Source organism: Rattus rattus, chromosome 5 (assembly GCF_011064425.1).
Source record: "Rattus rattus isolate New Zealand chromosome 5, Rrattus_CSIRO_v1, whole genome shotgun sequence".
Taxonomy (NCBI): Eukaryota; Metazoa; Chordata; class Mammalia; order Rodentia; family Muridae; genus Rattus; species Rattus rattus.
In genome coordinates this window covers 133479383-133507304 of record NC_046158.1, presented here as the reverse complement: position 1 = coordinate 133507304, position 27922 = coordinate 133479383, and the positions used below count along the sequence as shown (strand labels likewise).

The following is a 27922-nucleotide window of genomic DNA, read 5'->3' as shown; positions in this document are numbered from 1 at the left end:
CTAATGATTAATGTGGGAGGGCCAAGCCCTTGGAGGGGGGCATAAAGCCAGCTCAGGAAGGTAGTTATGCCAGCCCAGGCAGGTAGTCCTGGAGTGTATAAGAAAGCAGGTTGAGAAGCAATTCAGTAAGCAGTGTTCCTCCAAGACTTCTGCTTCTGATCCTGCTTCCAGGTTCTTCCCTTGGTTTCTTCCCTGGCTTCCTTCAGTGATGGATTTATAAGCTATGAAAGAAACCCTTTCCTTCCCGAGTTGCTTTTGGTCATGGTATATTTTTTTAGTAAATATTAGATATCTACCTACCTACTATCTATCTATCTATCTATCTATCTATCTATCTATCTATCTATCTATCTGTATATATGTATGAGTGTTTTACTTGGTTGTACATATGTGTACCGTGTATGTGCTTGGTGCCCTCAGAATAGAAGAGGGCATTGAGTCTTCTGGAACTGGAGTTATAGATGGCTGTGAGTCATCACGTGGGTTCTAGGCATCCAACCTACATCCTTTACAAGAGCAACACATGTTCTTAACTGTTGAGACATCTCTCCTGGTCCTGGTGTTTTATCACAGTAATATAAGGCTCAGGTAATACACCTAGCCTGAGGTGCAGACTGGAGCCATCTATGTCCACACACACTCTGTCTAGTCTTAGCTATCCCTCCCTCTGCCGCCTCACTTTGTGTGGTGATACTGTGTGTGAACATCTATGCCTGAGTGCTTATCCACTCCCAGCTTCCTCATGCACACTTTGTGAGTGTGCAAGGCAGTCGTCCAAAATCCCCATTCACCCAGACCCAAGCCCTGAGCTGTTCGAGAACTCTCATTCCTGTGATATGAGAGGTCCAGCTCTTGTAGGGCCCTGACCACCTAGTCAGGACTCGCTGGAGCTTCTCAAGTGAAGGGAGGAACATAAGGCCCCAGTGTAGAAGAACCATTTTATTTAGAGATGAACATGGGTTATCCATCAAGCCTGAGAAAGGAGGAGAGAGGTTTCCTTGAGAAGATGGTCATGCCATATTTTTCAGGACATGGGGCTCCCTTCTGTGAGCCATGCAAGCTGGGCAGGAGGGAGTGAGCAGAGCAGCAAGAAATGGTTCTGTGGGGAGAAGAGTTCAGTCAGGAGGAGGCTGAGGTCAGTGACTCTCACTAGTACTGTCCTGTCAGGTATCGGATCTCTGAGAGACAAGAGCAGGCTGAGACCCTAGTCTGTCTACAGCTTCTTGTGCATGTGTTCGAGTGTGTGTCTGTTTAACCACAGGGACTTGGCTAGTGAGTCTGTATATGTGTGCCCTGTGGATGAGGGTTTGACTGCCATGTCTATGTGCTGGAGTGTGTATCCATAACCACATTATTTCTCTTTGAAGCTGTATGTGGCTCCAGTCCATCTCCACATCTGTCAGTTATTCTAGGGAGTGGTGCATCTCTGTGTGTCTGTGTTCATGTTTGTCTCTTTCCTTGGGTATTGTTATAACTTGCATCTAACTCCTTTCCCCCAGACCCACGTGTTAAAGGCCTCCCGCTCAGAGTGGTGCTACTGGGAAAGCTTCTGTGTGCACTGCTGTCTCAAGATCCTTGCTTCCCTGTCCTAGAGAACTATAGCTCATCCACCAATCCTGGAGGACGGGAACAGCATTTACCATCGCAGCAGAGACAGGTCCTTTCTTGGAAGGCTTAGGCCTTAATGACAAATTGTACTCCACGCAGCAGCACGTCTAGAAAAGGAATGGCTAATGTCATGATCTGGAGGTGAAGGAGTCCAAGGAGAACCTGAGTGCTTCCTGGGGCTCTGGAGCACCAGCCATGTTCACCACACCTAGCCATGTTGGGAAGCGTTAGTCCCCCTCCAGCCAACTCAGCTGCTTTCAGGTCAAGCTAAGGAGGAAACAGACACTACCCCAAACCCATCTGGATCATTCATGGAAGCAAAGGCACCTCAATTGAGGAGGGGTGTGACTGATAAAACCTGGTTGTTCCTTGGTACATAGGGACAAAACTTGTGGGAAACTGATGCTGACTTACAGGGAGAGGGGACTTGGAAACAGTACTTACCAGCAACATCATGTGCTAGGCTGACATCCAAGAGGCTGAGAACCCCATTGACCAGAGGACACACCTGACCCAGGGTAGAGAAGGTAGTTAGGCATAGGACTTCCTGCAAGGAGACCCTAGGAGAAGCAGCATGCTCATGGTGGAATATACTCAGGAGTACTTTCTACAGCCCATAAGAAGCCAACCAATGTGTTTGGAGGAGTAGAAAGAATGAAGACAGACATCTGGATCACAGGACAGATGGACTGATGGGTGGACAGTTTTCAAACAGAGTAACTCAGCCTAAGAACTCTAAGACCCATGTAGTGGGGAACTGTCGGTCGCTTTAGTGTCTTACCACACCCTGCACCAGGCCAGGGATGACTCTAGTCAAGATGTCTGTGAGGCTGTCTATAAGGTTTTGCAGGGGACCAAGTCTGGAAGAGAAAAGGCATGCGTGTGACTCAGAGGCTTGGGGTTGGGCTGGAGAAGGTCAGTGGCCACTATGCACACTCATAACTGAGACCAGGCCTTCCCCACGCATGTCCATGGCAGATGACCAGCAAGGCTCCTAGATAAAGAGGGTTACACTCAACCTAGATGTGCATGCACAGGTGAGTGCAGAACAAACACGCTTCAGGGACAACACTGTGGAATCCACGGATGTGTGAAAAGTACTGAGTAAGTAGTTGTCAAGGAGACTTGATGAAACAGTACCCACAAAGCCCATATGTGTGTCCAGTAAATTTGGGCCATGATCTAGACAGGCTCCATGTACTCTGTATGCCTGGGCCTTCCCATGTTACAGGTAACTGGAACAAGCAATTGAAATGGGCTCTACATCTAATACCTCTTAGCAGGATTCTATTAATAATGTCTTATAGTTTTGTGTTATAGTTCAACAAAGTGGGACCAAATTGGAGGAACACTGGTCAGGTTCATGTCAGAGGCTCTCTGGCTCTCCTCATCAGGTTATAAAAGATGGTCTTAAACCATATTCTATATGGCCTATCCAACAATAAATTGGTTATTTTGGTTTAATAACGGGAAAGGAAGCATTTGTTTATCCATTTACTTATCTATTCATACACCTGCCTATACATCTGTCTCCTATCCACCAAACATTTTACCACTGATCCATCCATTCACCCACTCACCCACTCATCTACTCACTAATCTATCAATCCATCCATCCATGCATTCATCCATGCATTCATCCATGCATTCATCCATGCATTCATCCATGCATCCATGCATCCATGCATCCATCCATCTATCCATCCATCCATCCATCCATCCATCCATCCATCCATCCATCCGTCCATCCATCCATCCGTCCATCCATCCATCCGTCCATCTGTCCATCCACCCACCCGTCCATCCACACTTACTCCCCAGCACGTCTTTCTTCCTGTTCTCTTATTCATCCGTCCTTCCTTTGGTCCATCTTTTATTTAACTATCTCTGGGCAGGAGAAGCCCTCCCTTTGTCCTTACCTATTAAGCAAGGAGATACGCAAGCTGCCAGGAGGGTAAATACAGTCACCAATGACCAGACGGCTCCTCCCATACATGTCTCTCACAGCATAGACTTCTGCAGTGACATCCAGCTTCACAGACAGCTCCAACAGACTTCCAACCACCAGTCTGACAGAGAAGGCAGAGACAGCTCTATTGGTATTTGGCCTCTTACATTTCAAGGTGGAGGGTTTCCTCTTGGCAGGAAACCCTTACTCCATTTTGTGACAGTGATATTGATCTCTGTTTCCATTAGGAAAAACCAATGCTCAGAGAGGTCAAGTATGTTTCCCACATGACCTGAGTTTGTTCAACACAACATCAAATAGGTAAGGTTCAAGGGTCAGGCCATTGTGCTTTCCATAGCCAACTCCCTTCGTGAGTCATCCCCCATTCCTACCCACCTTGGGACCTACTCACGTGTTCACTTTGAGATCAAAGCCCAGCGGGATGGTAACATAGAGGCGGTGGAAATCATAGCTCTGCACAAGACCGATTTCCAGTAACTGGGGATTAGTGACTTTTATGCTGGTTGGGGAAAAACATGAACGTGTTAATCTCAGACCTAAGAACCATCTTTAACTAAATTTACTCATCACAGAGGGAGAGCTGTCCACCTGGGAGGAGGAGGATGTGAGGACTGTCTTGGAGTCAGAACCACCCTGGTTTCTGAGCCACATCCCTCTCATTTCTAACTTCCTTCTGGATCAGATCCCAGCATACCTGGGCCTCTGTTTACCTCAAGTTTAGAAATATTTGAGGAAAGGGACTGGGTATACTAGTTGAGAGCTCTTCAGAGAAAAAGGTTGACTTCTAAGTTGGTAGGAAGATTAGTAATTGGTTATGTGGGAGGGTGGATGGAAGCTGGAGTGGTTAGATGACAGGAAGGACGTATACATGGACAGACGTATTGTCAGTACACACAGAGAAGATACACGGGCAACTAGAATAAATTCTGCATAAGAGGCAAGGTGGAAATTACTCAACCTGTCATGACTTTTAAGAAGCAAGAAGTTGGGAAGGATGCAGAAGGGCAGGAGGAAGCCTTCTGTGACCCATCCATGGCCCTATTTACCTTCCCTGGTCTTCTCCAGAGTCTTTCTCTCCATCTCACAGATGGGGAAATCAAACCCAGGAGACCAGGTGCCTGACCTCAGGTCATCCAGCACTGAAGTCTGTCTGACATCTCCAGGTCAGGAAGCAAAGGCCTGGGAGGCTGGGAATCTTGGCAATGGCTTCAGTCCTGTCTTACTAAGGACCCAAGCTTGGGTATCTGGTCACAGCAACAAGCTCCCCATGTGGCTTTGTCATGGGAAGACATATCAGGTCTCAGGCATAGGGGACACCGGTGAGGAGGGTAGCCTAGTGACCATTCACATTCCCCTGGTAAGATGGACACAGTGACTGCAGTAGGTGGCAAAGCCTGGAGCTTCTCTGAGTTAGATTCCTGACTGCATCATCCTAGCTATGTGAGCACCGCATATTTCTGTGCCTCAGTTTTTCCATCTGAGAACTGGGGATTATGGAGCTGACATGGAAGACTCGTCACAGGCGTAATAGCTGCTGCTGGGGCCCAGGATGTGCCTTAGGACTGGGGGCAACTACAGGTGCAAAGGGCCACTGCTGCTGCCAGAGAGAAGAGAGCCCTGGCTCCATGCTCAGCCCATGTCCTCCCTCTGTAGGGCTGGCCGGGACTTCTGTTGTTAGTGGGAACCAAATCTCTGTGTGGCAACTCACTCAAGGATGTTGTTCAGGAGAGGAATTGATGAAATCACTTTTCCAAGCACCCCAACCAGGCCACCAGCATTGCTTCCTGTAGGTCTCACATGGCTCAAGAGTGGTATGTGTTCCAGAAAGTTCAGAATGCCCCCCGACAGCAGGCCTTGTCTGAAAGCTGCAAAACAGAGAATCTCAGGGGTCACATCTGCTAACTCTAGAGCAGTGTTCCCAACCTGTGGGCGAAGACCCCTTTAGGGATTTGGGGTGGAGCCCTTTCACAAGGGTCACCTAAGACCATCAGAAAAGAGAGCTATTTACATTATAATTCATAACAGTAGCAGAGTTACAGTTGTGAAGTAATAACAAAGATAATTTTAAGGTCTGGGGTCACTATGACAGGAGGAACTGCGTTAAAGAGTTGCAGCATTAGGAAGATTGACAACTGTTGCTCTAGAGCGCCAGGCCCCTTTCTCACTGATGATCCCCCTCCCTGTGATTGAGAAGTTGGGTAGACTAGAGCATCTACATGGAAATACACATGCACACACACACACACACACACACACACACACACACACACACACACACACCTGAAAGAGACTATCAAAGACTCACCTTCTCTGAAGTTTTTATCAAGATGGTGTGTAGGATACGTGGACACAACTGTAGTCCCTCCATAGTAGGGCAGGGTCTGGTCCACGTGCAAGGACCGGCAGTGACCCATGGACGTGGGCAGATCTTGGCCCAGGGGGAAGTGCATGCCTGCCAGCTGGGCTGTGCTCTGGGCCAGCAGCCCACAGAGGACGATGAGACTCCCAACTAGAAACATCTCTCTTGGTGTCTGCAGACAGAATGACAAATTCTCTGTGGTATGGATATCAGAGGATTCTCTGCACTGCATGCCCTGTCCCCAGGGGATGGGGTTGCTACTGTTCTGCCCCGACCCCAGGGGCTGATAACTAGCAATAGTATCTAACACTGCCATAGTAGTCTGTCCCAGTCACCAACTTCATTGTCACCACATTCTCAGATGTGGGCTCAGACAACCCCTATTGCATGGTTGCCTAGCAACTCTAGGCAGTTTCCCCAAGGTCACTAGTTGCAGCTGTGAGAGGCTCTGAAGCCATTCCTGCCTGACCCAGAAGCTTCTGTTTAATTAAGTGACCATCATGTTTACTCTGGGGCTTTGGGATGTGACTGTGGTGGCCTGACCCATTGCCCCCATCCCTGTTCTTCAGTGTGGATGAAGAGGCTCCCGCATGGCAGAGACTGAAGATCCGAACTGCTCAGCCATCATCTCTGCCAAGGGATGGTTGTTTGGTCTATTTTCAGGCCATGATGGCTTGTGGATACCATCAAGGTGCCAGAAAGTTCACATGATAGGCAGCCTCTCACCCTGTGATAGTAACCTTGTTAAAATGTCTTGCCCAAGCGAGCTCACTGCTTTATCAACAATGCTGCCTTGTCTAGAACATGGCCAGTCCTTCCTCTTGATAAAAGTGTTAGTGTTTGTTTTTGCTGTTGAGTCCCCAGTGAATGACAGCACCATCTGGCAGCAGTAAGGCCCTGGCCTCCTGCTACCCAGAGTGGTGGAGCAGAGGATGGGTCAGGACTTACCTGAGTCTCCAGATCTCAGCGGCTGTCCTCGGTGCCTCTTCTACCTGTTTCTGCTGAGGAGGCGATAGCCTCTTTTATACAACAGCAATCAGGAAACGTGAGATTAGATGATGGGTTTCTCGATAATCCTGGATTCTGCAATCGGCTCGTGTCTCTCAGGCTTCTGCAAAGTGAGTAATTACCAATCACTCTAAGAGATGAGTCAAGTCAGCTGTTTGTCCACAAGCTAAACAAGAAAACTTGAGATGGCAGGTTATTAAAGACTTCATGGTCCCATGCAGAGGCTTAAGGTTGGAGATCCGTGCTCATGAGTGTCAGGAAGATCAAGTTTGGAGCAGCCGGGGTGGCCGCACCAGGAACTTCATTCTTGGCTCCCAGACCTCATCCTTCCCTGTTCTTGTCCTTTCTGTCCACTTGGTGATACTTTGCTCATACTACATGTGGCCTTCCCAGCTCTGAGCTATCCCTCCATTCTACACATATGCGTGTGTGTGTGTGTGTGTGTGTGTGTGTGTGTGTATGGCACATGCATGTGTGTGTGTGTGTGTGTGTGTGTGTATGTGTGTAGGTCTTCACACTATTCCTGGTAAAATTCTTGTTTACAGAGGAGAAAACTGAGGTCTGGTTAGGACAAGTGACCCAGAAAGGACAGGGCAGAGCCCAAAGTCATAATAGCATGCAAACCATGGCGGTACCGTGCCAGGTCCTCAAAATCCTGTGGGTGGAGGCAAGCTTTTACAGTGAGAACTGGGGCTCAAGCATGAGGTGGCAGCAGGACAGAGGGACTTTCTTGCTCTTTCTCCTACTCAGTGTGCTGAGAGATGGAGATGGCCTCTTCACATTTGCTTGCCCTTTGATTTCCCACACCATGCCTACCATATCTAATAACTATTTATTTGGGGAGATAGCTTATTATCTGTGGAGATAGCTTACTGGCTAAGAGTGTTTATAGTTCTTGCAGAGGACCCAGGTTTAGATCCTGGCACCTACCCATAAACTCTAGTTCCAGCAGATCTGATGCCCAATGCTTTCTTCTGACATTCGCACACACATGATGCACATAATCACACGAGCATGTATGTTTATATATTATTTTATTCATGCATGTATTCCCACATATCTGTGTGTATGTGTTATGGTAAGTGTATGTACACATGTGTTTGGATACCCATAGAGGCCAGAAGAGGGTTTTGGGGCTCTTGGGGCTGAAGTTACAGAGGTTTGCGAGCTGCTCAATGTGGGTGTTGGGTTTTGTATATATATCATTGTTGCTATTGTTCCTTTAGCAAATCTGGATTAATACACCAGTGCTCAACTTCTCTCTGTCTTTTTTAGTCTCTGGGTCTGTCTCTGTGTCTGTCTCTGTGTCTGTCTCTGTCTCTGCTGTGTGTCTGTCTGTCTCTCTCCCTCTCTCACCCTTTCTCTTCTCTCTCTCCCTCTCTCCCCTTTCTCCTGGTCTAGTTCACAGAATCCATCTGCTTTAGGTCTTGTTTTGTGTTCTCCTCCAATATCTGTGTGAGTTTGCCACTGGGCAGCAAGTGGCCTCTTTTGTCCTACTTAGGTGAGAAGTGAGTGGACTCTGCATTCTCTTCCTCATTGTCTTCTATACTTTTTACAGCAAAATGAATTTTCTTCTTCATTATTGGGGATGGAGGGTCAAGGATCTCTGAACTGGGGCAGAGGAGATGGCTTAGCCCCAAAGAACACTTGCTGCTCTGGTGGGAGACCCAGGTTCAGTTCCCAGCACCCATCATGTTGGGCAGCTTGCAGCTGCCTGGAACTCAGACTCCAGACAATCAGATATTGTGTCCTGGTCTGTGTGGGCACCTGCACCTATGTATACAGATTTATACCTCCCACACACATAATTAAGAAAACATTAAGAAAATGTCTGGTCTCTCTTGAATGTGCTGTTCATGTTTCTTCTGCCCTCGACTTCCTTTTTGGCTTTGCAGTCTGGTTCTTGTTTTTATAACTACCTCTCCCCCAGTTTCAGGTCCCACAGCAGGACAACACTGCAGGGGGTCCTAAGAGTCACCCTCTCAAGATTTCTTCTTTGTGCTTTTACTGTCAATGGAGGTATCAGATGGCTCTCAAGAATGTCTTCAGCCAATGGTCTGTGGCAACCCTTTCTGTTGAACATTTCCATAGTAATGTCTTTCATCCCATCAGAGCCACAGGGATTCACCTGGATCTCCATACAGATTTTTCTATATACTTCTTTCTGGTTAAAAGCAGTAATTGGAGGCGCCAGCACATACAATCGATAAGCCAAACAACCCAGGGACCAGATATCCGGTTTTTCATGATAATTACAGGAGGCTCATTTATTCGGAAGACATGTGATAATGTGTGCTAGCAGATGTTTAAGATCCATACCTTGGTTGAATAGTCTAGCTAACCCAGAGTCCCTGGGCTTGATGCTTTCTTGTCATCCAGGAAGACACTGACTGATTCTAGATTCTGGTGCAGCACAGTGGGAGCAGCCTCCTCTGTGACCTTCTTTTGGGGCCAGTGTGAACTGAGTCATCATCCCAAGAATAAACTCCTCACGTAGGTATTCGTCTGTCGTTGGTCCCTTTGTAATTAGACCAGTCAGGTGCCGACACCATCACAATGTTCCATCATGTTATACAGGGCCGTGGTTGTTTGAATGTAAGGGTTCCCCATAGGCTCATGTATCTGACCCCTTGACCTTGGTTGGTGGCACTGCTTAAGGAGGTTATGGAACGTTTAAGAGAGGGATCCTTGCTGGAGGAAGTACATCCCTGCAAATGGGCTTTGAGATTCCATACCTTCAACTTACTTGGAGCTCATTCTCTTCCATTCCTGCATATTGTGAGAAATGTGATCAGCTGCTTTCCTGCTCCAGCTGTCTGCTGCTATGCCTCCCGCAGCACCACAGATGCTCCTTCTGTAGCCATAAGCCAAAATAGACTTTTTGCCTGTAAGTTGTCTTAGGTCACAGCATGACAGAAACCAACTATGGAAATCTATGACATGCAAGTGAGGTTCCTGGAGATGGCCCACCATTTTATATGACTGCAATGAGTGCAGTCTGGAGAGGCACAGCCCTAGAGCCTTCATCCCAAGATTGCTTCTCACTGCTGATGTACCTTTCCTGCTACTGTTACGTAGCCTAGTGATTCCTGGGCATCAGCCCACTCTATTGGGCAAATTTCCTTCAGGCCAACATGAAGATGAACTTTCGTGAATTAATGCTGTTTAGATGAATTAATTACTTTATAGCATTCTTGATTAGAATAATTTTACAAAGAAAATGTAAGGAGATGGTACAGTTCTTCTGCTAGAAAATATAATAAAAATAGAATGTGCCTTCTCCTCATAGAATAGTAAGTAAAGGCTGCATAATAAGGACTACAATGAGCTTTCATAAATTACACTAAGAAGAGAAATAGGCTTGGGACAGATTTGTGATCAAGGAAAACCATTCATTGTAGGTCAGGCCCAAGGATGAAGCCACAGTGTGCACTGTGGTAAAGCAAGGCCATGGGAAACTGAAACTGTTGCCTTGAACTTATAATGAGCTTACAGAATGAAACACTGCTCCGAGCTTACTATTGATATTCTTCTGTAACTCCCCTTTTGTGTTACTTTTTTTTTTTTTATTAACTTGAATATTTCTTATATACATTTCGAGTGTTATTCCCTTTCCCGGTTTCCGGGCAATCCCCCTCCCCCCTCCCCTTCCTTATGGGTGTTCCCCTCCCCACCCTCCCCCCATTGCCACCCTCCCCCCCAACAGTCTAGTTCACTGGGGGTTCAGTATTAGCAGGACCCAGGGCTTCCCCTTCCACTGGTGCTGTTACTAGGATATTCATTGCTACCTATGAGGTCAGAGTCCAGGGTCAGTCCATGTATAGTCTTTAGGTAGTGGCTTAGTCCCTGGAAGCTCTGGTTGCTTGGCATTGTTGTACATATGGGGTCTCGAGCCCCTTCAAGCTCTTCCAGTTCTTTCTCTGATTCCTTCAACGGGTGTCCTATTCTCAGTTCAGTGGTTTGCTGCTGACATTCGCCTCTGTATTTGCTGTATTCTGGCTGTGTCTCTCAGGAGCGATCTACACTTCTGCACTTCTTTGTTTCATCCATCTTGTCTAATTGGGTGGCTGTATATATATGGGCCACATGTGGGGCAGGCTCTGAATGGGTGTTCCTTCTGTCTCTGTTTTAATCTTTGCCTCTTTGTGTTACATTTTATCTGTGAGGTAATTTTATAAAGAATTTTTGTCTAAGAAAGTATAAGGTCAGAGAGAAGGAATAAAGTATGGTATTTGGGGCTCGGCCCCATCCACCAAATGTATATGTTTGTCTATATGTATGCATATACATACACACATGTATTGGTATATGTGCATGAATGTAAGTGTGCATGAACGCTTGTGGAATTGTTGAGATAGGTGGTAGGACCTGGCCTAGGTGTCTGTGCATCTGTGTGTGTGTGTCTGTATGTGTGCTTGAATTCTCCCTTTCTTCCTCTTCTTTTGTTTCTGACTCAGGAAGACTTAAAGAACTCTCTTGCCTGGCCAGCAGGAGGCCCCTCAGGTAGAGAGAAGCTAAGCCTTTTTTCTTAATCCCCTGCTGCTATCAGCAGGAGTTAATTGCCATAAGTCAGTGGCTTTGGGCCACAGACTAGCAAAGAGTTAAAGAAAGAGAAAATTTACCAAAAGTTAACTACTTTTGCCCCTCCCCCACAGTTGCCAACACCAGAGTTCTGCCTGCCTCAGCATCTGGATGCCGGGGCTGGACTGCATCAATGGCATTTTATCACAGGAACAGAAAAGTAACTGAAGCAAGGACTTCACGGTTTCCATCGATATGGAATGATGCTTGGATGCTTCGGCTCATGGAGCAAATTCACTTCAGAAACAACCACATTTTCCAGCTTCTATCCTGGAGCCATAGTCAAGGTCTTTCCAAACTCGTATCTCCCATTGATCTTTCCCCGGATCTTCTGGTAGTGGCCGCTGGAGCCCGCACCACGGAGAACTTCATAGTCCTTTTCCTTGGGGTGGTATGCCAAGTCACCATGGCTGAACCATCACCACCCTACCATCTTCCAAACCATGAGGCCCCAACCCCTGCTTAATTCACCACAGCAAACCACTGAGTCCACAGCCCGTGGGCTGGTATTCCTCAGTTTTTACTGCTACTACAGAGGATGGAATCTGGGGCCTTGGGCCTGCACAACACACACTCTACGGTCGAGCTATATTTTCGTCTTCTGTGTTTGCATGGTAAATCTACAACCCGACTTCAGGGACCAACAACTAATTTAAGGAAAGTGATGAGTGTATCTGTCATCAGTATAAAGCTGGACACTAATCACACTCAAAATGAGTTTCTGGCAGAAACTAGGCAAGGCAAGTACATAGCTTAGCTGTTAGAGTGCTTGCCTAGCAGGAAGGAAACCTATAGTGCTGCAAAAAGAGGAGGTGGTATGGTGGTACATTCCTGTAATCCTAGTACTTGGGAGGTGGAGGCAGGAGGATCAGAAGTTCAAGGTCGTCCTTGCTTAGGTAGGGAGTTTTGTTGTCAGTCTGTGCTAGAGACCCTTTCTGTTGTATGTATGTGTATGTGTGCACATATATGTGTATTTGTGAGCATGTGTGCATGCATGTATATGTATGTGTATTTGTTCATTTATGTGTGTATATTTATGTCTGTGTGTGTATTTGTGCATGCATGTATATGCATGTATGTATATCTGTGTGTCTATGTGTATGCTTATGTCTATGTATGTATGTATATATGTATGTATGTATATTTGTATTTGTATGTTTATGTGTATGTATGTGTGTGTGTATATATGTCTTTATATATGTGTATGTGTAAGTATGTGTGTATGCATGTACATGTGTATACATGTATCTGTGTGTTTATGTCTGTGTATGTCTCTGTGTGTAATTGTGTGTGTTTATATATGTTTGTGTGTGTATATATATGTGTTTTTATGTGTGTATATGTGTTTATGTGTGGACATGTATGTGCATGTGTTCTGGAAAACAAGCTTCAATCCATGTAAGGCAAAGCAGTATGCAAGACAAGCACCTTACCTACTGAGCTGCCCCTGAGTCTTACCATCTTTTAGACCGACCTATGTACTTATCTGTCAGGTGTTCTGTATTTCTCATCATAGCTTCCACTTACTGCCAACACCCCTTCCATTTGAGCCTGAGGGACCCCTTCGGGGCATGCTTGTCAGTTATTTTTTATTGTTTCTGTTTTTTTTCCCCTGGAAAAACACCAACATTAACTCAACCCAGACAGGAAAGCTGTGGCCGACAATAATTTGAGAGGAGACTGCTACAAAACATGTAGGCAGAAGTGCTTAGAGTTTGGCAGGAATGGTGGTGCACACCTTTCATTCCAACAGGAGAGGCAGAGGCAGAGGCAGAGGCAGAGGCAGAAGCAGAGGCAGATGGATCTCTGTGAGTTCTCTGATAGTTTTTATTGTGTGTAGTACTGGGTGAGAGCAAGGCCTCATGCATGCTACCCAACACCCCAGTACTGAGCTGCACCCCATGCCCCTTCTTCCCTCTTGGTTCACGTCTTTTCTCTAAGAACCCACGGTTTAGGTTCGTGAGCGAATATCTCACCTACCTCACTGTGCGTCTCAACTCCAGGAGTTTGGGCATTCGTTCTCATTGATTCCTGTCACAGTGTTCATATTTTCTATTTGCAAGACATTGTTTTGATTGGAGATGTGTCAATGGGGGTACGCTTCAAGGTTTCTAAAGTCCATGCCAAGCCTAGCGTCCGCCTCCTGAAACGTTTGGATCAGTTGTGAGCCCTCAGCTATTGCTCCAGAGCATGCGCGGTCGCCTGCCGCCATGCTTCCTGACGTGACGATCAAGGTCTCATCTTCTGGAACCCTAAGCCAGCCCCCAGTTAAATGCTTCCTTTTACAAGTTGCTTTGGTCATGTTTTTTAAGGACAGTGACAGAACAGTGATGAAAACAGTGTCTTAGATGCGTGCTTACTGAACAAATTCAAAACAGAAATTTAAGTCGTTGTGTAGTTAAGTTCAGTATCTGGAGATCCTCGCTACTTTTCAACTGAAGGAGTTATGTTTTCCTGTTTCTTTGTGCGTCTCATACCTTTTAAAATAAAACAATTATTATTATATTTCACACGTGTGAATGTTTTATCTGCCACCATGTAGGGATTGGGAACCAAAACCAGGTCCTTCAGAAGAGCAGTAAGTGTTCTTTTTTTTTTTTTTTTTTCCGGAGCTGGGGACCGAACCCAGGGCCTTGCGCTTCCTAGGCAAGCGCTCTACCACTGAGCTAAATCCCCAACCCCAGCAGTAAGTGTTCTTAACCAGTGAGCCATTTCTCCAGCTCCTCACTTGTATCTGTGTGCCTCGTACTTAAAAATATAATACAACCACTTTGCAAATCCGGTTATTCTTCCTTTCTAGAGTTTTTTTTCTTGTTGTTACTGTTGCTTTAGATATTGTCTAATAGCTTTTCCCAACTATTTCTGTAAGCTTCTGTTCTTTGTAGTGTGTGACTTCTTAGTATTGAGAGAGGCAGTCTTTTGCATATGGTGCTTTGACTTTTCCGTTGGCCAGGTTAAGAATGAGCCTCAGGCCTGGGATACTTCCACACGTTTTCATACTCAAATAAGTTTCCTTTTTTTTTTTTTTTTAAAAAAATTATTATGTGCATTGGTGTTTTGTATGCATAGATGTCTCTGTGAGAGAATCAGATCCCTTGGAACTGGAATTACAGACAGTTGTGAGCTGCCTTGTGGGTGCTGGGAATGGAACTCAGGACCTCTAAATGAGCAGCCAGTGCCCTTGACCACTGAGCCATCTCTTCCACCCACTTCTATACTTGTGGTGCGGAGACCCTGCTCCATGCTGTTGCCTGCAGTAGCTTACAGACTTCAGGCTCTGCACTCATGTAAAACTGGATCCTTGGATCATTAGGAGCTTGCGTGAAGCAGAACTGGAGTTTGTTAAAAAGGAGATTCTTAGGACAGATTTACCCAGGAGAGTTATGAGAAGAGAAGGCATTCAGGAGAAAAGTCAGGCATACTCAAGGGCGTGGGTGGGGCAAAGCCTCCAAGGCAGAGCCAGGCCTCATCATCCGTATAACTGCCATACAGACAGCTCTGGTGGGTTTTGAAATTGTTTATTTGAAGGGTTGCCAAGGAATTGAAATGAGGTAACAGAGTGGTTCCTGAGGTGCAGCAGACAGGATTATGGCGAATAAATAGCACCTTAGATCCCAGGGATGCAGTGTATCATCCTGCCTATAAAAGCTCAGAGTGTTCTTTTGTGAGATTCTCCTCAAATGCCCAGGAGAGCAGAGAGGCTCTACCTGAGGCCTTAAGCATGATTCATCGATATTCTAGCATCCCCATCTGAGAATATTTCTATATAAAAGACAGTTTGTCTCAATGTTCTAGCAATATACACAGAAAATATTACCTGTGCTAAAATTACTCTCAGCTGTGGAGAGGTTCTAACTATTCTTCAGAGCAAGGAATAGCTTTTCCTTCCCACAGCCCACAACTCCCCCATCTTTCTGTCCTGTCTCACACTCCATGAGACAATGAGGCCACAGAGCTCACGCCTTACATGGGAACCCTTCTGTTTGAGATTGTTCTTCGCTCTGATTCAGCGTTTGCATCAATGGTTTCAGACGTGCCCCCCCCCCCCGCCCCAGCTTTCAGATTTGCAGACTCCACAAGGGAGGGATTGGAGCCTTTGTGGCACAGTGGCAGCACGCATGCTTACTTGCTGGCATGGTCTCCCTCTTCCTCTCCCGTGTAAGCAAAACATTTGTGACGCATCCTCCTGACCCCTCTTGATTGGATGAGAAGCACCTGTATGACCAGCGAAGTGCACCTATAAGTCTGTCTATGACAGACATTCCAGAGACTGCTAAGGAGGGAAGAGACCTGACCTTAGTGTGGATGGCATCAGATAACAGGCTGAGGGTCATCGCTGGGTGACAGAGGGAAATCTGTTGGCACAGGCATGCTCCCTCTGCTTTCTGATCACTAGGTGTTGGGCTGCTCTACGCAGCCCTATCATTCCTACTGTGGTGCACTGAAACCCCTGAAATCCCGAATCTCTGAAACTGAGAACCTAAATAAATCTCACTTACTGATTTGTCCAGATGTTTGCCAGTTCTTGGAAACTAATCCAGTATTGTCCCCGCCAGCATCTGACCCTCCTGTGTTTTCCTTGAAGAGGCCATTGGGTAGAAGTGTTTGATTTCTGATCTTGGGGTTGGTGTTGTTTTACTCAGCAGTCTGGCACAGTAAGCAGGGTTACCAACAAAACAAGCCATGGCACTGTCAGATGGTAGGTCTTTGCTCCAAGGTAGGGCCAGCAGTGGGGAGGCGTAATGGAATGGCTGAGGTGCTGGTGATCCTTTGGCTTTACAGGGGTAACATGGTGAGCACGGACTCTCATCACATCCTAGATGATGCCTGGAACAGGCAGAGGGTCCCTGGCAAGGAACCCTCCCTGGTCTGAGTTGCTTGAGGCCCCCTATCTAGACCTGTTTTCATGCATTAATGAAAGACTTACAGTCTTAATGGGAATGAGACTTAAAATCAAGTTATTTTCTGAGGAGGAGATTTGACAGCTATGGGCAAAAGGCCAGAGAATCACACCACAGCCTGATTGATACTCCTTTGATAAGGACCTCTGTAGATACACACGTCTCAGGCTGAATGGTGCTCTCAGGGACGGGACCAAGTGACGATGTTAAGATGCAGAGACTGGAGGAGGACGCAGACTTTCCTGTGGCTTTGGCATATCGTTGCTTCCATGACAAGATTTTCCAGTCTCCCTAGGAGACAAAGGAAATTGGCAACATCAGGTAGATCGGGGATAATTTGCTGACCCAGGGTGTTTTTCTGCCTGTAGTGCGTATGTGCTCATGGGTGGGGCCTTTGGGTGGTTTTGAGCACTGGTGACTACAGTTCCTGTTGTTGTCATAGCTCAGACTGTTTGTGGAGCAGAACACCAGCAGCACCCGAGGGAATGTGCCCGCTCATAGCTATGGGTTTGAGCCATACGAGGAGGCCTGCCAGCCGAGCCCTAGTGGGTTAGTCAGCAAAAAGCATGCTGGAGGGAAGTGAGATACTTCCTTTGATCATCAGGACTTACTGAGGCAGGAATGTCACAAACAACCTTGTCACTACGGAAAGGCTGCTTTGGTTCACAAGGTTTCTGGGGCATAGAGGCTGGCAGTGGACTCCAACAAACCAGGTGCCTTTGGCCCCGAGATGGCAAACGCCATACCTGCCACCCCCACGAGAGAGGAATATGCTGCTATTGGCTTGGTTAGTATTATTTGACACTATTTTGGTCAGCGTTATGAGACAGGGATGTATGCCTACCTGTTACTGCCTGTGGTACACTCCTGAAGGAAGGCTCGCACCTCTGCAGCATGCCACCTTCAACCAGTTCAGGAGCAGGAAAGTTCTAGTCACCCAGTATATCGATGACATCCTGAGAGTTGGGTACCCTGCAAAACCAGAAGCAGCATTGACTTTACTTCTTACCTGAACTAAAATCCAGGTAAAGTCCGGGGTCTTGAATAGTAGGCACATTTCCTGGGGAGTCACAAGGACAAGAAGCCAAAAGCCTATCTCCCAAATAGTTGAATAATTGTTTTTGTCCTTGGTGATTATTCGGGCTTGGGCTGAAGAGAAGGCTCAGCAGGAAGTGGCACTTGCAACCAAGCCTGATGATAAGACCAGGGGTTTTAAGAACTAAGGACTACACGTCCTTTACCTAGATGCTTTTATTTTTTGGTTCCCCTAATCAGCGTGGCTTGCAAGAACACCCATTTTGAATGGGACCTCTGTGGAAGCCGGTCTTGGAAAACATCCAACCAGCCACAGTCTATACACTGCCTTTAAGACTTCTGGGACTACTGTTCCAGTGACCCGCAGATGCCCGTATCCTTTGCCTATGCAGAATGGTGCTTGTGGCAACAGGGAACTGTCCTTGGGGTGCACAGTTTCTAGGCTGTTGGACACATAGGTTGCCTGAAGTGACTTTCATACACACATGCATCTTCAAATGGCAGCTCTTTGCCTGCTACTGGGTCCTGAAAGAGGCCGCGTATCTTATAGTAATGCTGTGACCTAAACTGACTTCACTTGGAGCCCCACCAATACCAACGGACAGACCCAACAGAGCCCCATCTCCAAAAAATGAGTTGACACATACAAGAAGGGCCCAGCCAGGATCGCTAGGGTCTAGTAGACTCCATAATCAAGTAGCCAGCTCACCAGGAGGGACTGAACAACCAGAAGGCGTCCAGGATTCAGACATGTCCCCTGAGGTACTCATAGTTCTGCAAAACTAAAGGGCGATGTTAAGCAGCGGACCCGGGCAGTTTCCAGCCTTAGCGAGCGCGCTCTTCTTGAGTCAGTTCTAGTTCTGAGCTGACTGTTGGGCCCAGAACAAGAACCGAGCCCAGAGCGATGGCCGACCATTTTCTTATCCCATGTTCCTTACCTTCCTCTATACTACCTGCTCTCCCAGAACTTTCAGGTTGGCCAGAGGTGAGAGTGTAGGTCCTCCTCAGGCTGCTCTGAACCCCCAAACCCTCCCACGTGCAAGTGAGGCCTCCTGAACACGTTGGAAGCCTACATCCTCTCTCCAGATTGTCCGCTGGAGGTTCATCCTTGGTACATTGTCTTAAGTGTCACCACCACTCTAGGCGGCTGGTGCTAGGCAACCACTCCTCAGTGGTTTACAGCGAGCATGTGAGAAGCTGTCCATTCCTAGTCTGTGAACCCTGAGCCAGGTCAGATGAAGGCAAGTTTTAAAGCGGGTTGTGCGGGACCCAGTGAGCAGGCCCCATGCTGCCATCGCTCTGGGGAAGAGGTCTCGGAGTTCCTCCACCCTCTTCCCTGCTCTGAGTCCACTGGACTGCTGAGTTTGTGTGCTTGTTTGTTTGTTTGGTTTGTTTATTTTTTTCTACCAAGACGTTGGTTTTCTGGTCTCCTGGAGACTCTTTAAGTGAATTCAGTTTTTCAGTATTCTATACAATCCCAGTTTTCCCCCTCTCTTTGCTTCCTCAAAATCAAGTTTTCCTCTAAAACACAACATAAAACAAACAAACAAAAAAAAAAAAGCAAACCATGACAACTCCAATTAGCCTTTTCATTGCTTTCCATAAGCAGGTAACTCTTGGACCCCAGTGCCTTCCCTTCCACTCTTTTTCTTTGTGATTCTCTGTTCTCCTGTTGCTGGGAGAACAGAAAAGAGGCCAGTAGGACAGTGTCAAAGTGTCTCTCTCCTTCATGGCCTCCGAAGCATTTCCACACAGAGTGGCCACCATCCAAGTCCGCTCTTCCTGCTCTATGCAGTTCACCTTTCCACATTCCTGGTTCCTCCCAATCCCCAACCTGAGATGTGGACCAGAAACATCTACATCTTCACACACCCACCTTGCATGGCCAGCTCTGGAACATGTCTCCTAGCAGCTGCCTCACTTCTTGTGTGACAACCTGTGTGTACACGTCAATGCCCCAGTGCTTATCCACATGACCTAAGAACAGCAGGACAACCGCCCCAATCCACATTCAGCTGAACCCCAGCCCTCAGCTGATCAAGACCTAGTATAGAGGCTGTAGGCCCTGGCGTCTAGGGTATGGCCTCAGGCTCTTTCTAGTCTCCAAAGCCCCAAGTAATGATGAAGAACACACAACAGTGCAGATGAAGAACTATTTTATTTAGGATTAATCATTCCTGATGGGAAAAGACAGCAGGCTCTGTGAGGAGAAAGCAGGCATATGATTTTCCAGGATGTGGGCCCCTTTCTGTGAGCCATGGGAAACTGGGCAAGAGGCAGGAGAGAGCATCGAGAAACGATTCTGTTGGGAGAAGAATTGGGTCAGGAGGGGAGACTTGAGGTCGGTGACTCTTACTGGTATTGTCCCATCATCAAACTGGCCCTGTGAAGGCAGGAGGCATGCAGAGACCCAAGGAAGAATCTCAGCCATAAGGAGTCTGACTATTTGTGCATGTGCTTGCACTATATAGAATATGTATACGTTTGACCGTAGTGAATATGTATATGATGTTTGCACATATGTAGAAGCATAATGGTATGAGACTGCATGGATTTGTATCACAAACGTATCTGAATGTGTGCATGTACATGTGTGTGTGTGTGTGCACACTTATGTGTATCTATGATGATGATGATGTATGTGTGAATCCATGATGATGATGACAATGACGACTATGATGATGATGATGTAATGATGAATTGTATATATATCCATGATGATGCCTATTTCTCTTTGTAGTTGTGTTAATATGGCACCCGTGTCTCTCTTCCTCTGTTAGCCTTTCTGTGAACCTTTGTGTGTATTTCTGTGTGTGTTCCAGTGGAAGCTTGACTCTCTTTAGATAGTTCTCTAGCTTGAATCTTAGATGTTAATGGTGTGGTCCATGGTGGCACTGCTGAGAGACAGTGGATTCCGTGGGAGTGAGGCACTAGGGAGGGGGAGGTCTTTAGGTGACTAGAACATGCTACCTCTTGCTGTCTCTCATTTTGCTTCTTGGCTATTGAATGAATAGTTTCTTCCATTATGATCCCTGTTATGTTCCCAAAGCAATGGAGCAATTGGTCATGGACTGGGTTTGTAAAACTGTGACCCAAAAGAGGCCATTTTACCTTTACAAGTTGATTATCTTATGTCTTTTATTAGCGTGACAGAGAGCTAACTAATACTGATGACATTGTCCCTAGGTCCTTGCTTCCTTCTAGAAGGATAATGGCCAATCCTCAAATACCAAGAGCAGTACTCACCAGCTCAACCAAGGTGGGCCTTCCTTCTTGGAAAGCCTAAACTTTGATGACAAATTGTATTCCATGGATCAGTAATTCTGGACAATGACAACAACAACAAAAGCATAAAAACGAGATTAGAGTCACAATCTGGAGGTGAAGGAGGCCAGCAAGAGCTCTGATCACCAGGCAAGCTTACCACACCGGGGAATGTGGGGAAGGCTGCGCCCCCTCCAGCCAGCTCAGCTACTCTCAGGTCAGGCTGAGAGGAGGAGGCAGACTTTAATCTCAGACTCATCTGGATAATTTGTGGGAACAAAGATACATCCAAAGAAAGAAGGATGAGGCTAGTGAGGCCTCGCTGTCCCATGATGTGCAGAGATAAAACTCCTTGGGGAAACAGACACTTCTTCAGAGGGGCAGAGGACTTACCAGCAACGTTATGCACCAGGGTGACATCCAAACCGCTGAGAATCCCATTGATCAGAGGACATACCTGAGCCGGGCCAGAGAGAGGTGTTAGATTCAGAACCTCCTGAAGAGACTTTTGAAGAAGCAGCATGCCCAAGGTAGAATGTTCATGGATACTTTCTACAGCCCAGAAGAAACCAACCAGTGTGTTTGGATGTGTAGAAATAAGGGGGTCACAGGATAGATGGACTAATGGATGGCTTCATTTCTCATACAGGGGAGCTGGGTTTAGTTCACACCAGGGCTCTCTTTTAGCCAGAGCAGCTTTAAGACCCATGGAGAAGGGGGGCACTTCTGATCCCTTACCTTGCTCTGGATCAGCTCAGGAAGGACTTTAGTCAGTATCCCTGTGAGGCTGTCTAAAGAGCTCTGAACAGGAGTGACTCTGGAAGAGAAAAGTCATGGATGTGGCTCAGAGGCTTGGGGTTGGGCTTGGGAAGTTCAGCAGTCACTACGGGCATTCAGCCTTGGCACCCCAAAACTGAGATCAGGCCTTCCCCACTCATGTCTATGGCAGAGGAACAGCAAGGATCCTAGTTATAGAGGTTGAAGGTGGAATTCTGTTAATATCCTCAATGTAGTTTCGTATTACAAATAAATGAGATGAGGCAAAATTGGAAAAATGCCAGTGAAGTTCACCTTCCCTATAGTAGGTGGGGCTTAAATACAAACTATTTATTGCCTAATCCATTACAAAATTAGTCATTCTATTACAAATATGAGTGCACAATAAACAGGAAAATATTCTTTCAATACCATCTAGCATAGTTTTTGAGCAATTCATAGTAATAAGCTTTGTCTCTTGGTAGTAATTAGATATAATAATTTTTGACAGAGTCTGTGGAGGTCCATGAAGTTGGTGATACAGACAAAAAGTATTAACCCATTAAAAGTCACAACATGTACACTTGCTCTTTCCTAACATTAAAAAGTTGGCCATTCTGTCCGATAAGGTATAAGTGAGGATTTATGCATTCCTTTGCTTATCCATCTGTCCATGTCTATATGTCTTTCCATCACTCAGCAAGCACACATTCATCAATCTACCACCCATCCTCCTCCACACACCTCTCCCTTTCTCTCCTCTTACTCATATATTCACCCATTGTCCCGTCATCCCACACTGCTGTCTCTGGGTGGGAGAAGCCAGCCCTTTAGCCTCACCCGTTGAGCAAGGTGATTTGCAGGCTGCCAGGGGAGTGGGTGCAGTCACCAAGAACCAGATGGATCCTCCCCTGATTGTCTTTCACGGCTACAATCTCTGCGGTGATGTTCAGCTTCACAGCAAGTTGCAAAAAACTTCCAAGCACGGGCCTGCCAGAAAAAGGAGGAAACATGCCTACTAGCATCTGCCCCTCCCCTGCATTTCAAGGTGGGGGGTTTCTTATTGTTAGGAGGGCCAGCCTCACCTTACCCTATGTTTCTCACAGTTGTTCTCATCTCCCAAGTAGGAGAGCGCAAGGTTCAGAGAGGTCAAGCCATTTCCTACATGGCTAAGTTTGCTCAACATACCGGCAACAGGTCGTTTGTATCTTCTTGTCTCCCTTAAGCTCTCCGTGAGCCATCCCCTTACCGCCCGCTTGCGACCCACTCACATATTCACTTGGAGTTTCAAGCTCAGAGGGATGGTGGCGTAGAGACGATGGCCATCAGGGCTCTGCACAAGGCCAAGTTCCAGCAGCCGAGGATCAGTGATTTTTATGCTGTTCAGGGGACAACATTAGAGGAAAAAAGAATCAGGGTCTCAAGTCTTAAATCTGGAAACCATTTTTTTTCACACAAATTGACCCTTCTCAGAGGGAGAGCTGGCACCCCAGGTGAGGGAGACAGAGAGTTTTTCAGGCACACCCATCTTCCTTCAATTCTGCCTGAATTGAACCCCAACACACAAGGTCCGCTATCCATCTCAGGTCTAGAAGGTGTCTGAGGGAGGAAGGGGCTTGTGCATGACAGCGCAGAGCTGTCTAAGGCAAGTGGATAGGTCTGTAGGTTAGGGTGAGAGAGATAGTTGGATATGTAGAAGGGTGGAAAAAAGAGGAAGTAGGTAGATGAAAGGAAGGAACAAAGACTGTCTGTCTGTCTGTCTGTCTGTCTGTCTGTGTTGGTATGTCAATACACACATAGAAAATACATGGACAGCTAGAATAAACCCTTGACAGGACTTATAGCTGAAACCACAAGTTATGTCATAACCTCCAGCAGCAGATCAACCCTCTGCTCTTCAGTGATTAAAGAGCAGAAGTTGGGAAGGATGCAGAAGGGCAGGAGGAAGCCTTCTGTGACCCATCCATGGTCCTATTTACCTTCCCTGGTCTTCTCCAGAGTCTTTCTCTCCATCTCACAGATGGGGAAATCAAACCCAGGAGACCAGGTGCCTGACCTCAGGTCATCCAGCACTGAAGTCTGTCTGACATCTCCAGGTCAGGAAGCAAAGGCCTGGGAGGCTGGGAATCTTGGCAATGGCTTCAGTCCTGTCTTACTAAGGACCCAAGCTTGGGTATCTGGTCACAGCAACAAGCTCCCCATGTGGCTTTGTCATGGGAAGACATATCAGGTCTCAGGCATAGGGGACACCGGTGAGGAGGGTAGCCTAGTGACCATTCACATTCCCCTGGTAAGATGGACACAGTGACTGTAACGGGTGGCAAAGCTTGGAGCGTCTCTGAGTTAGATTCCTGACTGCATCACCCTAGCTATGTGAGCACATGCACATCTCTGTGCCTCAGTTTTTCCATCTGAGAACTGGGGATTATGGAGCTGACATGGAAGACTTGTCACAGGCGTAATAGCTGCTGCTGGGGCCCAGGATGTGCCTTAGGACTGGGGGCAACTACAGGTGCAAAGGGCCGCTGCTGCTGCCAGAGGGAAGAGAGGCCTGGGGACGAGCCCTGGCTCCATGCTCAGCCCATGTCCTCCCTCTGTAGGGCTGGCCGGGACTTCTGTTGTTAGTGGGAACCAAATCCCTGTGTGGCAACTCACTCAAGGATGTTGTTCAGGAGAGGGACTGATGACGTCAGTTTTCCAAGCAGGCCCCCAACCAGGCCATTGGAACTGCCTCCTCCAGACTTTATAACATCCAGGAGTGGAATATTTTCCAAGATGCCCAGCAGTCCCCCAGAGAGCAGGCCACCACTGAGAGCTGCAAAGGGGAAAGAACTTCAGAGGTCATGCCTGCCAACTTCAGGTTCTCACCCCCTCTTCTCCTGTCCCTTCCTGGTACTGGGAGATTGGATATACTAGAGCACACATGTTAAAACAGAGACACATGTGAACATCCCCTGAAAGGGGTTGTCACAGACTCACCATTTGCGAAGTTTCCAGCAAGATCTGTGGGATTTGAAGGCAGTGCTGGGCTCACGGCCAAAGGCAGACCCTGCCCCAGGGGCAAGGGCAGACCCTGCCCCAGGGGCAAAGGCAGACCCTGCCCCAGGGGCAAAGGCAGGCCTGCTAGCTGGGCTGTGCTCTGGGCCAGCAGCCCACAGAGGACGACGAGACTCCCAACTAGAAACATCTCTCTTGGTGTCTGCAGACAGAATGACAAATTCTCTGTGGTATGGATATCAGAGGATTCTCTGCACTGCATGCCCTGTCCCCAGGGGATGGGGTTGTCAATGTTCTGGCCAGGGGCTGATGACTAGCAATAGTATCTAACACTGCCATAGTAGTCTGTCCCAGTCACCAACTTCATTGTCACCACATCCTCAGATGTGGGCTCAGACAACCCCTATTGCATGGTTGCCTAGCAACTCTAGGCAGTTTCTCCAAGGTCACTAGTTGCAGCTGTGAGAGGCTCTGAAGCCATTCCTGCCTGACCCAGAAGCTTCTGTTTAATTAAGTGACCATCATGTACTCTGGGGCTTTGGGATGTGACTGTGGTGGCCTGACCCATTGCCCCCATCCCTGTTCTTCAGTGTGGATGAAGAGGCTCCGGCATGGCAGAGACTGAAGACCCGAACTGCTCAGCCATCATCTCTGCCAAGAGATGGTTGTTCGGTCTGTTTTCAGGCCATGACGGCCTTTGGATAGCATTAAGAGCAACATAATGTCAAAGGTCACTTGGGCACAGTTCACCCCTTGATGGTTACCTTGTTAAACTTTCTTCCCTAGAGCTTTCACTTAGGTCACATGGAGTTCATTGCTCTATCAATCTCTCCCTCTCTAGGAAAGGTGAGTGAGTGGTCAGTCCCTGTCCCCAACCATGGCCAGTCCTGTTTTTCTTGTCATGTCCCCAGTTAATGACAGTGCAATCTTCCAGCACCAGCCTACAGTGAGGGACCTGGCTTTCTGCTACCTAGAGCATCTGTGGAGAGGAGGAAGGGGCAGGTCTCACCTGAGTCTCAAGGTCTCAGTGGGTGTCTGGGTTCCTCTTCTAACACGTTTGCCAAGGAAGAACCACTCCCTTTTATAGAATGGAAATCGGGAAACCTGATATTGGATGATGGGCTTAGAGATAATTCCAATTTCTGAAGTTTGGAAGAGTCTTTCAGGGCTCTCCAAAGTAAATAATTGTCCATCACATTAACAGGTGAGTCAGTTAAGCTGTTTGGTCCACAAATTAAACAAGAACATTTGAGATGGAGGCTTACTCAAGACTTCACGGTTTCGTGCATGAGTTATAGGTTGAAGACCAATGCTCACAAGTGGCTGGAGGATCAGATTTTCAGTGTTGAAAAGGGCAGTCCAGTCAGATCACTCAGGAACCTTTGTCTTGCTCTCATCACTTGTGACCTCTCGCCCCCAAGTCCCATTCTTTCTACAGTTGGCAAACTCTTGTTCCCACAGCGTTAGGAGTCAAACTATCTTTTCCCCTCCCTATCTTGAGCTACCCCTAAACTTCATGTGTGTGTATGTGTGTACAAGGGAGGTCTTTTCTTTTAAAGACCCCTGATGGATGTAGATACTCATAAGGTCTTGGGACAGAAAGTTCACTACTGTTTTATTGCAGAGGAAGAAACCCAGGCCCAGTTAGTACAAATGGTTCTGAGGGGAAAAGGCAGAGTTAGAAGCCATTGGATAGTACCAATAAGGAAACAATACCAGGAGTGAATACTACCAGGCTCTAGCCTGTGCCAGGTCCACTCACCCTGGCACGGCTTCTACAGTGGGAAACTGAGGCTGAAACATACTTCCTCTCCATTTAGATTTCCCACACGATGCTTCCCACTTCTGTGTCCTGGAAACATCTTTCTGAATTGGTAGGCTTGATGGACCTTGCAGCTTTCTGGTCTCATACCCCTACCTTTTCCTCATACAAAATAATAAAGCATTGTTCACTACTACGTAGGCCTGTGAAGTCCATTTTGCAGAGGGAAAAATGGAGTCAGGGATATGCCGAGGTCTTGAATTGTGAGAACCACCAGGCCATGCTCTATAGTGTGATTGCTTTGAAGTTACTATGACACCCAGGCTGACCTTCAACTTATCCTCCTGCTCCGACTCCTGAGTGCTGAGATTACAGTCACGCTCCTATGCCTGGTCTGAGAGTAGGCCTTGCTCTGCACAGGTTCTTACTTTGGGTAAATGGAGGTAGGTAAGGCCTGAAAAAGAACTGGGATTGTGTGTTCGATGATTAGAAATCTCTGAAGTCAGGATGCTGGATCTGAGTTATGGCAGAAAACATGGCAGGTTGGGGCCTAGCTGTATGCTGACCTTTCAGGTCACTCATTATGGAAGCTCCTTCCTTCTGTGTAAGATGAGGATGACCTCACACCTCAGGGTTTTGGGGAGAGCACTCTTTTTTCCCCCATTTTTATTAAATTGAGTATTTCTTATTTACATTTCAAATGTTATTCCCTTTCCCGGTTTCCAGTTCATCAGCCCCCTAACCTTCTATATGGGTGTTCCCCTCCCCATCAATCTCCCATTACCACCCCCCAAAACAATCCCCTACACTGGGGGTCCAACCTTGGCAGGACCAAGGGCTTCCCCTTCCACTGGTGCTCTTACTAGGCTATTCACTGCTACCTATGCAGTTGGAGCCCTGGGTCCATCCATGTATAGTCTTTGGGTAGTGGTTTAGTCCCTGGAAGCTCTGGTTGGTTGACATTGTTGTTCTTATGGGGTCGAAAGCCCCTTCAGCTCTTTCAGTCCTTTCTCTAATTCCCCCTAAGGGGCTCCCGTTCTCAGTTCAGTGGTTTGCTGCTAGCATTCGCCTCTGTATTTGACATGTTCTGGCTGTGTGTCTCAGGAGAGATTCGGTTCCTGTCAGCATGCACTTCTTAGCTTCATCCATCTTATCTAGTTTTGGTGGCCGTATCCACATGTGGGGCAGTCTCTGAATGGCTGTTCCTTTAGTCTCTGCTCTAAACTTTGGCCCCCTATCCCCTCCAATGGATATTTTTGTGGAGAGAGCGCTCTTGGGGAGCTGGCATGTATCTTGCTTGACGTAGGTGTCTGCACATTCTTTTACCTGCGTTACCAAGCAAGATACATGCCAGCTATTTACCTGCTATTTCTGATAGTATTTTGTTCATTTACAAAGAAAGCCTTCATTCCTGTCTCAGGGATTTACCTGCACCATGGTGCACAGAGGAGGCTTGTCCTTGTTCTTGACCAGAAAAATGGATGTCACCTGCCAGCTGGCTTCTTCCGATTTAGCATTTACCATTGATTGTCTCCTCCTTAGACAGACACACATTATCTATGCCCTTTGTAGGCCAAAGGTAGCACTGTGAGGTGGGGTGGCTGTTAGCCCAGCTGCCTGTTCCCACCTAAACCCTCTGGCTCACCATCTCTCCTTGGGCCATTTATTGTCTTGGCCTTGGG

The 27922-nt window shown here is 47.1% G+C and overlaps 2 protein-coding genes across 3 annotated transcripts; both read right to left on the bottom strand.

Moving 5' to 3' along the window:
• Positions 1–924: 924 nt before the first annotated feature.
• Positions 925–6958, bottom strand: LOC116900720 (BPI fold-containing family A member 5). The gene is made up of 9 exons (XM_032902427.1): positions 6885–6958; positions 5883–6108; positions 5286–5442; positions 3969–4076; positions 3528–3677; positions 2390–2468; positions 2053–2116; positions 1641–1715; positions 925–1099 (listed from the first exon to the last, which is right to left on the bottom strand). The coding sequence occupies exons 2-8, from the start codon at positions 6094–6096 to the stop codon at positions 1675–1677; spliced, it is 813 nt and encodes a 270-aa protein (XP_032758318.1). The 5' UTR covers positions 6097–6108; positions 6885–6958; the 3' UTR covers positions 925–1099; positions 1641–1674.
• Positions 6959–19600: 12642 nt separating this feature from the next.
• On the bottom strand, positions 19601–25517 carry Bpifa1 (BPI fold containing family A member 1). 2 transcript variants are annotated; one of them, XM_032902425.1, is made up of 9 exons: positions 25488–25517; positions 24461–24680; positions 24137–24296; positions 22753–22860; positions 22322–22471; positions 21464–21542; positions 21119–21182; positions 20708–20784; positions 19601–19763 (listed from the first exon to the last, which is right to left on the bottom strand). In XM_032902425.1, the coding sequence occupies exons 2-8, from the start codon at positions 24666–24668 to the stop codon at positions 20744–20746; spliced, it is 810 nt and encodes a 269-aa protein (XP_032758316.1). In that variant the 5' UTR covers positions 24669–24680; positions 25488–25517; the 3' UTR covers positions 19601–19763; positions 20708–20743. The 2 variants fall into 2 exon arrangements, with proteins under 2 accessions (XP_032758316.1, XP_032758317.1); XM_032902426.1 differs by lacking the exons at positions 19601–19763; positions 25488–25517 and adding an exon at positions 22205–22212 and having other exon boundaries at positions 20744–20784; positions 21464–21540; positions 24461–24510; positions 24559–24668.
• Positions 25518–27922: the final 2405 nt, after the last annotated feature.

Excerpts from the sequence above, each read along its gene's own strand:
- Bpifa1 (XM_032902425.1), bottom strand. The coding sequence starts at position 24,668 with ATGTTTCTAGTTGGGAGTCTCGTCGTCCTCTGTGGGCTGCTGGCCCAG. Across the intron at positions 22,472-22,752 it reads TTGAAACTCCAAGTGAATAT|GCCCGTGCTTGGAAGTTTTT; the intron begins GTGAGTGGGTCG and ends TTTTTCTGGCAG. Across the intron at positions 21,183-21,463 it reads CTGAGCTGATCCAGAGCAAG|GTATGTCCTCTGATCAATGG; the intron begins GTAAGGGATCAG and ends GGCCCGGCTCAG.
- LOC116900720 (XM_032902427.1), bottom strand. The coding sequence starts at position 6,096 with ATGTTTCTAGTTGGGAGTCTCATCGTCCTCTGTGGGCTGCTGGCCCAG. Across the intron at positions 2,469-3,527 it reads CGTATCTCCTTGCTTAATAG|ACTTGGTCCCCTGCAAAACC; the intron begins GTAAGGACAAAG and ends TTTCTCTTCCAG. Across the intron at positions 1,716-2,052 it reads CCTAGCACATGATGTTGCTG|ACGTGCTGCTGCGTGGAGTA; the intron begins GTAAGTACTGTT and ends TTCCTTTTCTAG.